This window comes from Hyposmocoma kahamanoa, unplaced genomic scaffold (genome assembly GCF_003589595.1).
Source record: "Hyposmocoma kahamanoa isolate Upper Pololo Valley unplaced genomic scaffold, ASM358959v1 67, whole genome shotgun sequence".
Classification (NCBI taxonomy): domain Eukaryota; kingdom Metazoa; phylum Arthropoda; class Insecta; order Lepidoptera; family Cosmopterigidae; genus Hyposmocoma; species Hyposmocoma kahamanoa.
Window position 1 is genome coordinate 6,856,300 of NW_020653855.1, and position 13,955 is coordinate 6,870,254.

Below are 13,955 nucleotides of genomic sequence, written 5' to 3' on the forward strand. Positions count from 1 at the left end.
ATATAATTGTAAGTCAATGGTTATGTAATTCACATTTTTATTTATATTTTGAAGCAAACAAATGCAAGTTACGACATTTGATTTTGAAAACGTCGTAACTTACAATAACGTTATTGAACTTTCTATTGAACTTTGGTTTTATGTTAAACAGATTAATGAGGCATAAAATTATACTCGACGGATTCGCTCTCCACGATGGACCGTACTTCATCACAGAAACCCAACAAATGTCCAATGTCAATGGAAGACAAGTAAGTAGAACTGTTATCATATGTTTTCTTCATAAGTTTTGTTTACATTGTACATACGTACGTAAGTACCGTATCAACCTTTTGGTTATACGGTAAGGGACTGTAACCTGTGCAAGCAAGCCCGCACAGAGATCTACTCAGTCCTTCGTACCCGTTTGCACGGACGTCTGAACTGCCCCGAGTGCACGCACAGCACCCTCCCTATTTTCCAGATAGGTACAGGAGCTGTAGGCACGCTCACTTCCCGTCGCCGAATGAACGGCGTCTCTCCAGTTCCCAAATACCTACGTGTCTGGTGGGACCACAGGATGTCTAGCTCATCCTCTCCTATCTCTTCAGGCTAGAGCCGGTAGCAGTGTTAGGCCCTCGTCCGCTACTAAGACCGCTACTAGGACGCGCTAACTGCGCACGGGGTGAACAATCCTGTCACATGCTACGGAGCAGATGAACGTGTTCATCCCTACTACTTACCGGGAAGACTATCTCTTGGGTCGGTAGATAGGGAAGTAATTAGAACAGCCCCATATTTTTCTGCATTCGTTTTAGTTTGATTATAGTGACCCTACCTACCGACCCTTAGTGTACGAGTGAGCATTATAACTTTTGCCCGCACAGAAACCTTACAAGTTCAGGTTCTGACCCCAGATCCGCCAGTGTACAGGGTTGTCACAGACCTGGCACCTGACTTCATCCGGTTCTCGAGAGCCTAATGCCTCGGGTAAGCCGACCCGGGTACACGTACAGTACTCTCCCTATTTTGAGATAGGTACCGGAGCTGTAGAAACGCTTACTTCCCGTTGCGCATACGCAACTGACGCATGCCGCCGCTAAGCCATTGGTTGAAGTCCACTACCAAATCTCCTCTTTAGTGGCGTAGCTGTAAGGCACGCTCACTTCCCGACGTCGAAAAATGGCGTCTCTCCAGTTCCCAGTAACCTAAGCGGCTGGAGGGACAAGAGGATGTCTAGCTCATCCTCTAGTTAGTTAGCTCTCGAGGCTAGTGGTGGAGATGCCGGTCGCAGTGTCCTGCGACAATGTCTGGACATAACTTACGACTTACTGGTCGCTGCGCGTCGGCGGTCTCCGCGCGGCGTTAACGCGATGAAGTTCGTGTCGAATAAGTCGAATCATCCGTGGAATAAAGACCTATGTGCAAGATGCTGCTTATTTTCGGGACATTGTAGATTTCGTTTGTTGGTCTTGACTCCGGATATCTAAAAACGCCTTTTGAATAACGAGATTATGTTTTAACCTCTCTCACTGTATAATCACATCGCACTTTGTTGTTCGGATGAGTCGAAATGTGCCCTAAGGCTCAATTGACATTAACGCTAAACATAACGGAAGGCTGTGTTTGCGACAATAGATAGCATCATCAGATCAGGACCCCAAGTACCGTTACGGTGGAGCCCCCTGTGTTCCGTTTTTGAAGGGTAAGGGTGCTGGTGAAATTATAGACACATGACACTTTGTTATAATTATCAATACAAGGATCGAACACTCAGAAAAAAATCCTTCGATCCGGTCGGATTCGAACCGACGTCTTCTTGCATACCGTGCCCGACGCTATACCAACTAAGCCACGGAACGAACCAGCAGACCTCACGAATTTTTCTATGTGCTTGTTGTCGCGTCTTTGTATTTGGTTTAACATAAAAAAATAATTGAATATCAATTCAATAAAATTTAAACACATGAGACTTGTCAAACTTTGTGTCAGGGTGACGGGCGGAGTGGGAGTGCCCCTCAGATCTTTGCGATGCGTCCCGTCTCTTGATATTATATAAAAAAATACTTTCCCTGGTCTCTTCAAATGTTACGGTTATCTTATAACTAATATCATTGACTTACAATTATATGGACGTCGGGTCCGCGCTAAAAAGTGTCCGAACTTATAGGGCGTTAAAATCGTATACAGAGCGTCATTCACGCTTTAGTCTTCATTTCAAGCAAAATTAGACAGTACTGCGATGACATTACAATTTAAATTCAACGTTTTAGCTTTTTCATATTCCTTTACATGTCACTACGTTTAAATAGGTTGACTTGGGACATTTTTTTCGTGGTTTTTGTATTAGACCCGTCGTTCATTTATTTGTAAGACAATGACTAATACAATGCAAATGGCAGACAGTTGATGATATGAGCTCCTTAACATTGTACAGCGTCTATCAAGTGTTTGGGCTCATGTGAATAGTATTATACTCCATCCAACCATTTATTTAACTTTTGACATATGCATGCCTCCGAAGTTCCTTTATTATTGACATACAAACATAGACAAAAAAATGCAATACTTCCTGAACTCTTTTATTTTTTTAATTTTAGTGAAGCAATGTGCTCTTTAGCTCCGATATTTATCGAGCCAATTAATACATTATATAACGAAGATTATTCAAATTGATAAATTTTGGTACCTGTCTAATAAGTTACAATAAAAAGAAATAAATTATAAATAATTATAATAAATTCTTATCGTTTATTATAATGAATCGTCGGATTATTCCTCGGGAATCCTAACTTGAATCCTCATTAACATTAATTATTAATTCTCGAGTACACAAATTGTCAAACGCAACATCACGATCCCAATCAGACAATGTCTTCTTTTTCCAACCCGCTCACATTCACTATTAAAACTTCTTCATGAATAAATTCGATTGTTATAAAAAATCGAATCGGAAACGCATTAGGACACCACTAATTGATTAGAATTCGAGCTGTCAAAAGTGAAATAAATGGTTAATAATAATAAAATGTTTATTTCAGTAATACAATTAACTTTACATTAACAGTGGATGGTACCTCCTATTAAGCTTATCAAGCCTGTGTCAGAAGGCACCGCTCTTCCATAGCTATAAATACATATTTAACATTTTTAACTTATACTTAATGTAGTGTTTAATTTTTACATTTCCAAACATCGACAAAAACAAAACAAACAATTTTTTTTTTTTAACAATTTTCAATTTTCTTAACTTCTAATTTTAAATTTAATATGAATCTTAAAACGTATGTGTGTGCATTTGTATATGAAAAATTATGTGTGTGTGTGTGTGTGTGTGTGTGTGTGTGTGTGTGTGTGTGTGTGTGTGTGTGTGTGAGTGTGAGTGTGTGTATGTATGTGTGTATGTATGTATGTATGTGCGAGTGTGTGTATGTATGTATGTGTGAGTGAGTGAGTCTGAGTGTGTGTATGTATGTATGTGTGAGTGAGTGAGTGAGTGTGAGTGTGTGTATGTATGTATGTGTGTGTGTGGGGGGGTGTCTGTGTGTATGTGTGTTAACCTGTTGCCATAGATTAGGAAAGTAGTGTTTTTAAAGCAACTGTTCTAATAGATCTTCGGTTTCCTCATACGATTTCGACTGTAGCCATTTTGATGCAACTTTTTTGCAGTCTCTATAACTTTTGGCGTATATTTCTAATTCCTTATTAATTAAATTGTACAAATGGGCCGATCGTTTGCTGAATTGTCTGTTTGCAAATGTTGTATTTACTTTTGGTACTTGTGCCACAATGTCTTTCCTTCTCCTCTTCGAAATATTTAGATCATATTTTAGAGACCTATGTTGTCTGAGTACAGTTTGAGAGAGTTTCCTTACAGTGGCTAAATTTGATAGTTGATACAAACTGCTAGTGGCAAATCGTCTTTTTTTAAAATACATTATATAATGGTTGGACGGATAGTAACGTGGATTTCCATCTATTGTTGAGATCGCGGGTACGAACACATCGAAAGCAGATAAGCAAACTTGTGTGATCGGATTTTTTTATAAGAAATTTATAGTCGTAATTATTCATTTCAGATACTGTACTATAAATGGGCACAATACAAAGCCATGCTGTCATCTCAGCCTCTATCGGTTATCAACGAATACTTTGGACCCAAGGTAATTAATTATTTGGCAAAAAAAATCTGTAAGGTCAGAACCCCGATTCTGAAATCTTCGATATCTTAACCGAATAGTTCAATTGTATATCGTTCTCGAATCGAAGGGCGCTTTCCGAGCTATTCAGAACATTCGAGTTAAAACGTTGGATTCCTCAACAACGCTTATGGAGTTAGTCGGCGAATATAGATGAAGTATGAAATCCTTTTATATACGTTTTTAAGACTTCTTAAAATATAGGAATGCATTAGTCTCGCATTAAAATAAATTAATAAAATTGAACAAAATCCTAACTTTATTTAAAAAAGTAAAAGATTTTCATAATACATTCTTGCATTGTAAACAATAGGACGTTCGATAACTTTCATTCGATAACGTGTGTTCTGAATAACGTTTGTAGCCTTTGCCGGTCGAGAAATACGAGTAATCGTACGGGTGTGACGTCATTTCGGTTCGGTTTCGAATAAGACAGTTTGACGTTCGATTCGGTTATTGTGCATAAAAATTAAAAGATATCGTACGCGATCTAATTGAATCAGTCGACAACATAGTTATCGTAAGGTTCTGAATTGACCTGCTGGTGTTATATGTATATAATGTAACACTGCCTCCGTGACCGAACGGTTAACGTGCTGGTCTGTCACGCCGGAAAAAATGTCTGTATGGCCTACAATTATGTATCTCGTGAGATTGGGCAGAGAATAAAAAAGTAACGTGAAAGAACACTCTCCGCCCCTCCCTAGCTTTAAATACCTTACTGCGCCCCTGATATTAACGGTCACATTGACGGAACGGCAACAAGGCTATCAGCACGCCCTTCGCTAAGGCGATTTTGATGTTTAAATTTGGAATTTTGAATATAATATTATATTAAGACCTTTGTTCAAGCTACTTATTTGAGTTTATTTAACTTAACTGGTGTAATTATTATTAGTATTTAATGAATAAAATCATTAGTAGGTATTATGTAATGGTCATAATATATTATATACACATACAGTACATTGATTTGCTCTTACAAAGTCACTGTGCACGTTAAACTAGAAAATAAAAAGTGATGGATAACACTGACCACTTCACAGACTCATTTGCGTGTGTGCAGACAGCGCCTTACTGTACGTAGTAGTAATAGGTAAACAAGTTTCTACCATTATATGTAGTGTCCGGAGTGTGGTTTGGGTGTAATTTGTATTTGTCTATGTGTGTGTCCATGGCAACCACTATACAGGGTTTCCCTAGTGGGGGGACTATGAGGTGTGCGCGTTATTATGATTGCATACAATACTTTTTCTACAAACAAGTTAAAATAATGAAACACGACTAATATTTAAAGATTATTTTATTCGTATTGTTTTTAAATAGTTCTTTTATGCCAAAATGTTACGACTATGTGCATATTATATAACATTTTGAGATATTATATATAGTGACGTCATTGTGACGTCTGGTCTTTTTAGCAAAAGTACTTACTTCGCTGGCTCAGCGACCTGAAATGGATCTTGGCCTCCGACACAAGATACGCAAATCTTCTCTCTTCGGCTATTCAAAGCTCACACAGACTTTTATAGCCTTGATCGTTCCAGCGATATCTAATACGCCTTCTGCCAGTCGGTTGCCCCATATGCTCTCTTGACTGCACGATCCTCACCCATCCTCTCGACGTGGCTAAACCAGTGAAGTCGGGCCGATTTAGTCTCTCCCATGATGTTAAGCTCTTTGATCATCCTCGATCTCTAGATTTTTCCTCATACCTTCCATCTTCTTCCCTAGTTAGTCCCAAAATACTTAAAAAAATATTCTTTTCTTGAAACTCTGTGAAAGTTCTGTGTACAGTTACTATAATGAGATTTTTCAGATCAATAGCGAGTATTATAGACAATAGAATTTTGGTTCAGAATCTCGGACCTATTACTTAGGCCACTCGGATACACGGTACTCGACTTATAAGAACCCTCTTTATGCAACAATTGCGTAAAATACTATAAAGGGTTTTCCAATAAGGACATAACAATTTTGTATAATAAAACAAAATAATTGGGATCGCACTGAAATTTATTCCAGGTACACATGTTACATTTAAGAATGGAATTCGATGTCGTTCATATGACCACCGCAAGAACGTTTCCAGCGGTCACACAGCTGGTTATATAATCGATCTATTGAAGGACGTTCGATAATCGTGTAATATCGCTAAATGGTCACACACATAGACAACCACAAAAACTCACGAGAAAAATAAATGTAGGCCATGCAAATATTTCCCTCGGGCATGGCCCTGATGTGTGTGGATAGTCCTTTATAGCCAGACCTGTGTGAGAAACGTTAGAAGGTAAAGCAGACCCCGATTCTCGCACCGTGCTCGCACCCAACAAAGACTCGGACAGCTAAACGACCTTGTATAATATGGAATATTTAATATACAATATTATTAAATATGTTATATATACCTAATATATAACAAAATTATGCTCTTGTGGACTATAGACGTTAGTGACAGCCAACGTCATTCTGAGTTGTTAACTTTAAATGTCTTTGTTTGCAGCTTGCAAATTTTTTTGCTTTTTATCAATTCTACATATGGATGCTTATGTTTATGGTACCTATTTCTATGTGTATGCTGTTGCCCGCATGGAGAGTACTCAGGAATTTGTTGGTCGGTGAAGGGTAAGTATAATAAATATATATCTATCTGGTCCGTCCCAAAAGTATCGAACATTTTTCAGGAAAAATACTTTTATTGAACTTATCGGTACCATACATTAGTACTCTTCAAAATAACACCCTTCAGCATCGATGCACTTTTGTAGGCGAGTTTTCCATGCCCGGAAGGCCCCCTGGAAGACGTCAACGGGTAGGTCCTTCAGCGCCCTCGTCGTAGCTTCTTGGATGTCCTTAATTGTGCCCCAATGCTTGCCTTTGAGCTTCGACTTGATGCTGGGAAACAAGAAGAAGTCTGCCGGGGCGACGTCAGGACTGTAGGGAGGCTGCGGGACCAGCGGGCTTCGTCGGTCACCTCTTCCCTTCCGTCACGGAACATCTTGTGCCACTTCCTGACCGAGGATTCGGACAAGGCTTTGTCCTTGAAGGCCTGTTTAATCATCTCGTTGGTTTCCACAGTATTTTTGCCGAGTAGAACACAAAATTTCACTGCGTACCTCTGTTCTAACGGATCCGTCATCGCGCTACTTTTAAAAACTTCGACGAGGTGTCGTTTAGAGCTCTACGCGAACGCACGTCCTGCCGCTCCAGGTGCTCGGAGCCAACTGGGACCGGTCGCGCTGTATCGGCTAGATCCCCCCACCACTTTCTGTTGCCAAGCGGAGCGCTTCCCGCCGTTCGGCAACACTCCCAAAAAAAATGTTCGATACTTTTGGGACGGACCCTTATATATGTCAATAATAGTGGTTAGTAGCAGTAGAGCTCCTTGTGTTCAAAGAGTTTATCCAGCGAAATACTGCATCCTTACCTATTTCTGCCGCCAAGCAGTAATGTGAACATTGCGTTCCAGTTTGGAAGGGCAAGGGTGCTGGTGAAATTACAGCCCATTACATTAATTATGTCCCAGCGTGACGGGCGCAGTGGCAGTGTCCCTAAGATCTTTGCGATTTAAAGCTCTGAGTGACTCTGGTACTGTTATGGACAGGCGTGTAGCTTGCCATCAGGCGCACGACTTGTTCGTCCCGTCACTTGATATCGTAAAAATAAAAACATTGATTGTAAAGGAACTGATAAGATTTTTAACCTACTTGAAAAACAGGCGGAGGTTCTCATACCACTCGAGTTATTTTATTTCCCTTTAGGGGATTGTGCCCACCAGTGCCAACCCTTTTAGTACAGAAACCCGCAAGTCGCAAAAACTTTCTATCTGTTTGATGGTTAAAATCAGTGAGCATAAGTATAATACTAGAGACGCAATGTTCTAGAAACAGTTATCTTAAATGTGGGACCACTTTGCAAATTTAAAGACTAGCTTTGAAACTGGTTGCAATTTTAAAGAAAAATACATATTTGATTATCATTCTCGTACCAAGTGTACCAGTACCAGTGCATGGAAGCCATCGAGATCACGAAGTACAAAACATTTAACCGTGATGATGGTTTTAAACTGTCCAGTGCATGGAATCCGATCCTTAGTGCGTGCAGTAATAAAAACAAAAACACCTCGAGTTCAGTTTCGCGTGTGGATACAGTGAGTGTGGTTTGTGTGAAAAAAGTGAGTGACAATGGTAACGCCACAACAAATCGCGATGAAGGTAGTCGTCGACTGCGCAAGAGGGTAGACAGATATGTCTGCTCATAAAGCTGTCATCTGCCGCCGTCCAGTCAACCCGTGACCATGGAGCGTGCAACCGTTCCGAAATATCGGGAAAATAAAAAGAAGTCATACCGTGGTAAGAAACCTGATACTAGTGATAATCATTTAGTGAATAACCACGAAAGTCTTAAAATCTATATAAAAATATATTTCTCGTTTTTTCTATGTCTAACTTATTATGTCAAAATGAAATAGTCATAGTGCATTAAGGGATACGACCAGTGTTACCGGTTTAGAAATAATTTTCCCTAATTTCCTGTAGTCTCACCGGCGGAAAGAGACAGTGGAGATAGATAGTAATCAGAAATGGAATGAACGAGTGACTGAAATGTATATCAAAATGTACGAACTTAAGGGTCCACGCTTGGAATTCATAGTTCTTTCAAATAATTTGTAAATATGAAAGATGACTTTCTAATCTTAGGGTCGTATTCCAGAACTCTACTCAATGCTCAAGTCAGGATTGCACTGGAAACACAAGCATTGGAAATACGACCCTAATGGCAAGGGACTTGAGTCTGATTTCGAGTGCTTTAAACCATACTCAAATCCTGACTTGAGCATTGAGTAGAGTTCTAGAATACGACCCTAAGTTATTCATTGCTTCTCTAGTATTTTTTAATTATTGGATAAAGGTAAAAAAAATACTGTTTTCCGACAAAATTTCTATTTCTATTTAACCAAAACAAATTTATAAAGGGGTCAACATTTAACTATAGTTTAAAATTATTAAGCACCACTGTGCATCATTAGCTTGTTGTTGAACTGTCTTGTGTTTTGTTACTCAAAGTATCTTTTCGTAAAAGTCGTATAATTTTTATTATATAATTTAATTGAATATATAAGATGATGGTGACTGATGTCACTGTCCGTGGATACCGTTTGAAGGCGCAGATTGCGCATCTATTGTTTACAAGTATTGGTTAGAATACAGGGTACCTATAATATGTTGAGAATTTGGCGTGAAAACGGTTTTCTCCTGGTGTTTGCGCCACCTGTGAGGACTTATGACAGTTTCTTCACTCTAGCAGGCTTACAACTACCAAAAGACTGACAAAGATGTCGCTATATTCTTAATATTGTTATTAGACCTCTCTAAACTCACGCGCTATTCCCGCGCGAAATCACGGCGCGAATCGCGGCGCGGATCGTGGCAAAAACTCGCGCAGGTCTTGGCGTCTTCCCTTTCACTGTGCCGAAGCGGCTACGAGCGGGTAGATCCACACTTCAAAATTCTAAACAGACGCTAGACCAAGCACCGTGAAAGATACGGGTTAATCGAGCCAATAGATCTAGAATTAAGCGTTTACATACATTTGATTTACACGCACCCGCGCCCGCCGCCACTCTCAATAAGGCCTTGACCGTGTAGCTCCGGTGCCTATTTGGAAAGTAGGGAGGGTGCTGTACGTGCACCCGAGACGGTTCACCTAAGGCATTATTAGCCTTTCTGGGAACCGGATGAAGTCCGTGCAAACGGGCTGATCCGGGGTTAGGATCTGACTTAGATGGTCACTGTGGGGGTTCGCTCGCCCTTTCCGCATAACCAAGAGGTTGATAGGGAGGGTCACTGGAAACAAAACTTATGTAGAAAGATATGGGACTGACCGTGTACCTTTCTGTTTCACCCTTCATAATATGATTTCTGTTACAGAGCTAACATGTACTGCCAAGCTTACAAATTGGCTGTTAGGCATTTATGTCCATCCTTTTTTTTAAGGGCGGGAATCTTTATAGATACCCCTGAGCCCAGGGATACTCAGGGGTTATGTAAGGACTCTCCCTCCAGACTGGAGAGGGTCTACCCCTAAAACCCGCCCGGGTTTACCTCCCACCGGTTGAGTCGCCGCCGTGGGGTCGGTGTATATTCACCACGATGCCGCCCGGCCGCCCTAGCTTGCGCCAGGGCTCCCGCGCCAACGGAGGGGCAGGTCAGTTGTCGTCCGACACGCCCCCCAGACGAGTGAGGCCATGCAATGCAGGCTCCGGAGTCCCTGTCCAGAGGCCGCTGGTCTCACTAGGGGATCAGGCGAGCAGCGAACTGCCTTCGCCTTCTCCCCGTACGTCTGCGCCGAAGCGGGCGCACATCCGCCGCGTTCTCGTGCACCCGCTCCGCAGCCTCCTTTTGCGCCATAACCTCTCCGCAAAAGGAGGCCACCGCCTCCCAGGCCTCCTCGCTACCGAGCATAGCGGCAACCACGCCCGGCAGCGAGAGGTCCTGCCCTATTGTCCCCGTCAGAGTACGGCGCTCCTCATCCCACTGCCTGCACACCTCTAGGGTGTGCTGCGCGGTGTCATCCGCAGCGCCGCACTCGTGGCACGACGGGGACGGTTTCCTCCTCGCCACCTCGTGCAGGTAGTGACCGAAGCAGCCGTGCCCGGTCAGCACCTGCACAAGGTGGTACGACAGTGGCCCGTGGGACCGGCTCACCCAATCTACTGGGACAGGAGGGATCGCCCCTATGGTACGAGCTCCATAGGTAGGTACCGCCAAGCCCTCTTTCCACCGGTCCTGCATGCGTCCTCAACCTCTAGGGGATCGGGGCGCTCGCCAATGGGGAGGGTGCTGCACTTGCACCCGGGGCGGATCACCTAAGGCATTATTAGCCTTACAGAGCCGTGCAAACGGGCTGATCCGGGGTTAGGACCTGACTCAGACGGTCCCTGTGCGGGTTCGCTCACCCTTTCCGCATAACCAAGAGGTTGATAGGGAAGGTCACCATAAACAAAACTTATGGGACTGACCTTGTACCTTATTGTTTCACCCATAATATGATTTTTGTTACAGAGCTAACATGTACTGCCAAGCTCACAAATTGGCTGTTAGGCATTTATGTCCATCCTGCTTAAACTTCAATGCATGCCCACTTCGAAACTTGAGTGACTTTTGCGAAGTGCACAAATTTGTTCGACTCACACAAAGGATAATGATCATGTCGCCTATATTCACTTTGTGGTGTAAGTAAAATCTACTATTATTAGTTGTTTGAACTCAGGCCGTAGAGGAACGAACCTAAACCAAAAACCAAAGTATTATCAGGCCGTCCAATTCACTTGTAACAGTAAAAATTGTTTTGTTGGGTCAAATGTTTTACTATTACATAACGGACTTACAAAAAATATACGATAATCATAAGGATATTGTCTAAAGAAAATCCAAATTCGTTCGCACTATAGAATGTGCTTTATCCAATCATATAAAATCCCGAAAACAAGTTGAAATAAAGTCTGAAACGAATTTTTTAAGCCATCGAGTATATAACCAGAAAAAGAGACGAAATGTCATTTAATTTGTTTGAAAACTGTTCTGCCAAATCATTACGATGACAGCTGCACTCCGATTGGCCAGCCCGAATTCAAGACAATTGACGGATGTCGTCAATTGTTTCACTTCAAATCGACAGTATAACTTGAACTTTGCTATAATGGACTAAATTGAAAAAAATTATCGACGAAATGCGATTCCGTTTGTTTTGTTGTTTTTCACCACACCACCGAATGGAACAGCCCCCGTAGTTCTTTATTACAATAAATACAGAATATTTTTGGAATATACGGAGACGTACACACAGGTCAGTTGTGGCGCTGAACTATTTCAGCTTTCTAATTTGTGATTTCAGCGCAAACGAGAGTTGATATTTAAAAGTGATATAAGGCCCACTTGCCTAATCAGTTGCCACGGATGAATGGCACTTATTTCGTCTCTATTTCAGGTTATATACTTGACAATTTAAGCGTAAAAGGTCTAACTTTGCACATAATTTTCATATGCAGATATTTCTCTACAGAGAACCTGTTGAATTTTGATTTTCAACGGAAGACCTATCATTTTTAAATTCACATCCCAATATTTGCAAATTGCTCATATATGCGCTATCGCAGACAGTGGTGTTTCCAGTTGCTTCTACTGGACTTATACACCCATTACCAATCAAAAAGTGTTAGATGTAAACAATTAGGAATTGCTGCTGACGTGGTAGATTTACCTGTAATGACGGCGACGACGTCGACGCCAATGTATAATCAGCACCACAAGCAACATAAGTGTTTCTTCATCGACCGCTACTAAGAATCGCTACCTGCGCGCAGGATGTACGCCCTGGCCACACACTGCCGGGGCAAACGGACGTGTCCATCCCTGCAACTGGTTCTGCAGACAAGTCCGGGTCAACCACAGTCCACCCTGACGGGTCGTAAGATATGGACAACACTGAAAGAACATTCATATGAATTCAGGCATTGAGCTGTTATCAAAGTCCAGAAGTAGCAACCGATAACTGTTTCTGGTTGCCGTTGCCGGCCATAGCACCCACGGTGTCCTACGATGGTGTCCTGCGTGGGCAACCAAAAGCGCTTTAACATATTTTTTGAAGTCTGTCCGCTGAAATTTCTCAATATACTGGTTTAACTATTATTACTATATAAATGTTTTCTTTTGGCAGGTGTTTTGTTTTTCTTCTTCTGGAAACGAAAGCAGAATTACTGGAGATGGTTATGGGAGATCAAACCTAAGCCTCGTCACCCCATTGTAAGGTAAATAAAAGCGACTCATGTAGGGACACTCCTAACCGCGAACATTCGCCTGTAATGTAACATTCAAGATTCGATTAGGCTGCGATTCCACCAGAGATGTGCGAGGTAACAAAGTGCACGTGCGAGTGCCTCACAGTGCCCACGAGTGTCTTTGGGTGTCCACGAGTGCCTTTGAGTGTCTTTGAGTGCACGTGCAAGCCTATCCATAATGGTTGCAGTGCCACTCAGAGCTCCGCAAAGATCTTAGGGGCACTGCCTCTGCGCTCGTCACCCTGAGACATAAGTTGACAAGTCCCATGTGCATGTAATTTTACCAGCACCCTTACCCTTCAAAATCGGAACACAATAATGGTCACGTTACTGGTTGGCGGAAGAAATAGGCAAGGTGACAGTACCTCCCTGGATGAACTTCACAAGGAGCTCTCTTAGTGGTTTGCCGGGGCATGGATTATAATTTTATGGAATAGAATGAACATTTCGAAAAGTAGGTAAAAATGATGATTTAATATGAAATAAGAACAGAAAATTATGCATATATCTGTGTATAGATGTATGTAGGTAAAACTATATCCATTAGTATAGAACTGCGAGTTTAAACATAGTTACTTCAATATTATATATTATATATTATTTTTCATTCAATTTTTTTGAAAATGTGATTTGAATAATGTGTAAGTTATATAGTCCTACTAGACACTATTATGTAAGTATGGTATTAATTAATAGTATTGTGAAATAATTTTTATTAATATTTTATTTTTAAAATGTGTATAGCGCCAATCTATTTGCAAACACCCTTACAGGGTGTCAATGGTACTGTTATTTTATAATTAATATCTTATTAACATGTGACTAACCAATAAACGATTTGAATTTGAATTTGAATATGAAAAATTAATGGGAAAAGGAAACAAATTTTGTTATTGAACAAACGTGAACATAGCCTTATTTTAAGTATAATATCG

The 13,955-nt window shown here is 41.2% G+C and overlaps 1 protein-coding gene across 1 annotated transcript in view; it reads left to right on the forward strand.

The window, feature by feature from the left end:
- The first annotated feature begins 153 nt into the window (after positions 1 to 153).
- The window catches only part of LOC113232220 (anoctamin-7-like), a 50,350-nt gene continuing 36,548 nt past the window's right edge, over positions 154 to 13,955 (forward strand). The window contains exons 1-5 of the mRNA XM_026466873.1: positions 154 to 251; positions 4,059 to 4,142; positions 6,685 to 6,806; positions 11,246 to 11,415; positions 12,900 to 12,990. Coding sequence (XP_026322658.1) covers positions 156 to 251; positions 4,059 to 4,142; positions 6,685 to 6,806; positions 11,246 to 11,415; positions 12,900 to 12,990 — 563 coding nt within the window. The 5' untranslated portion in view covers positions 154 to 155. The remainder of the gene's footprint in view (positions 252 to 4,058; positions 4,143 to 6,684; positions 6,807 to 11,245; positions 11,416 to 12,899; positions 12,991 to 13,955) is intronic.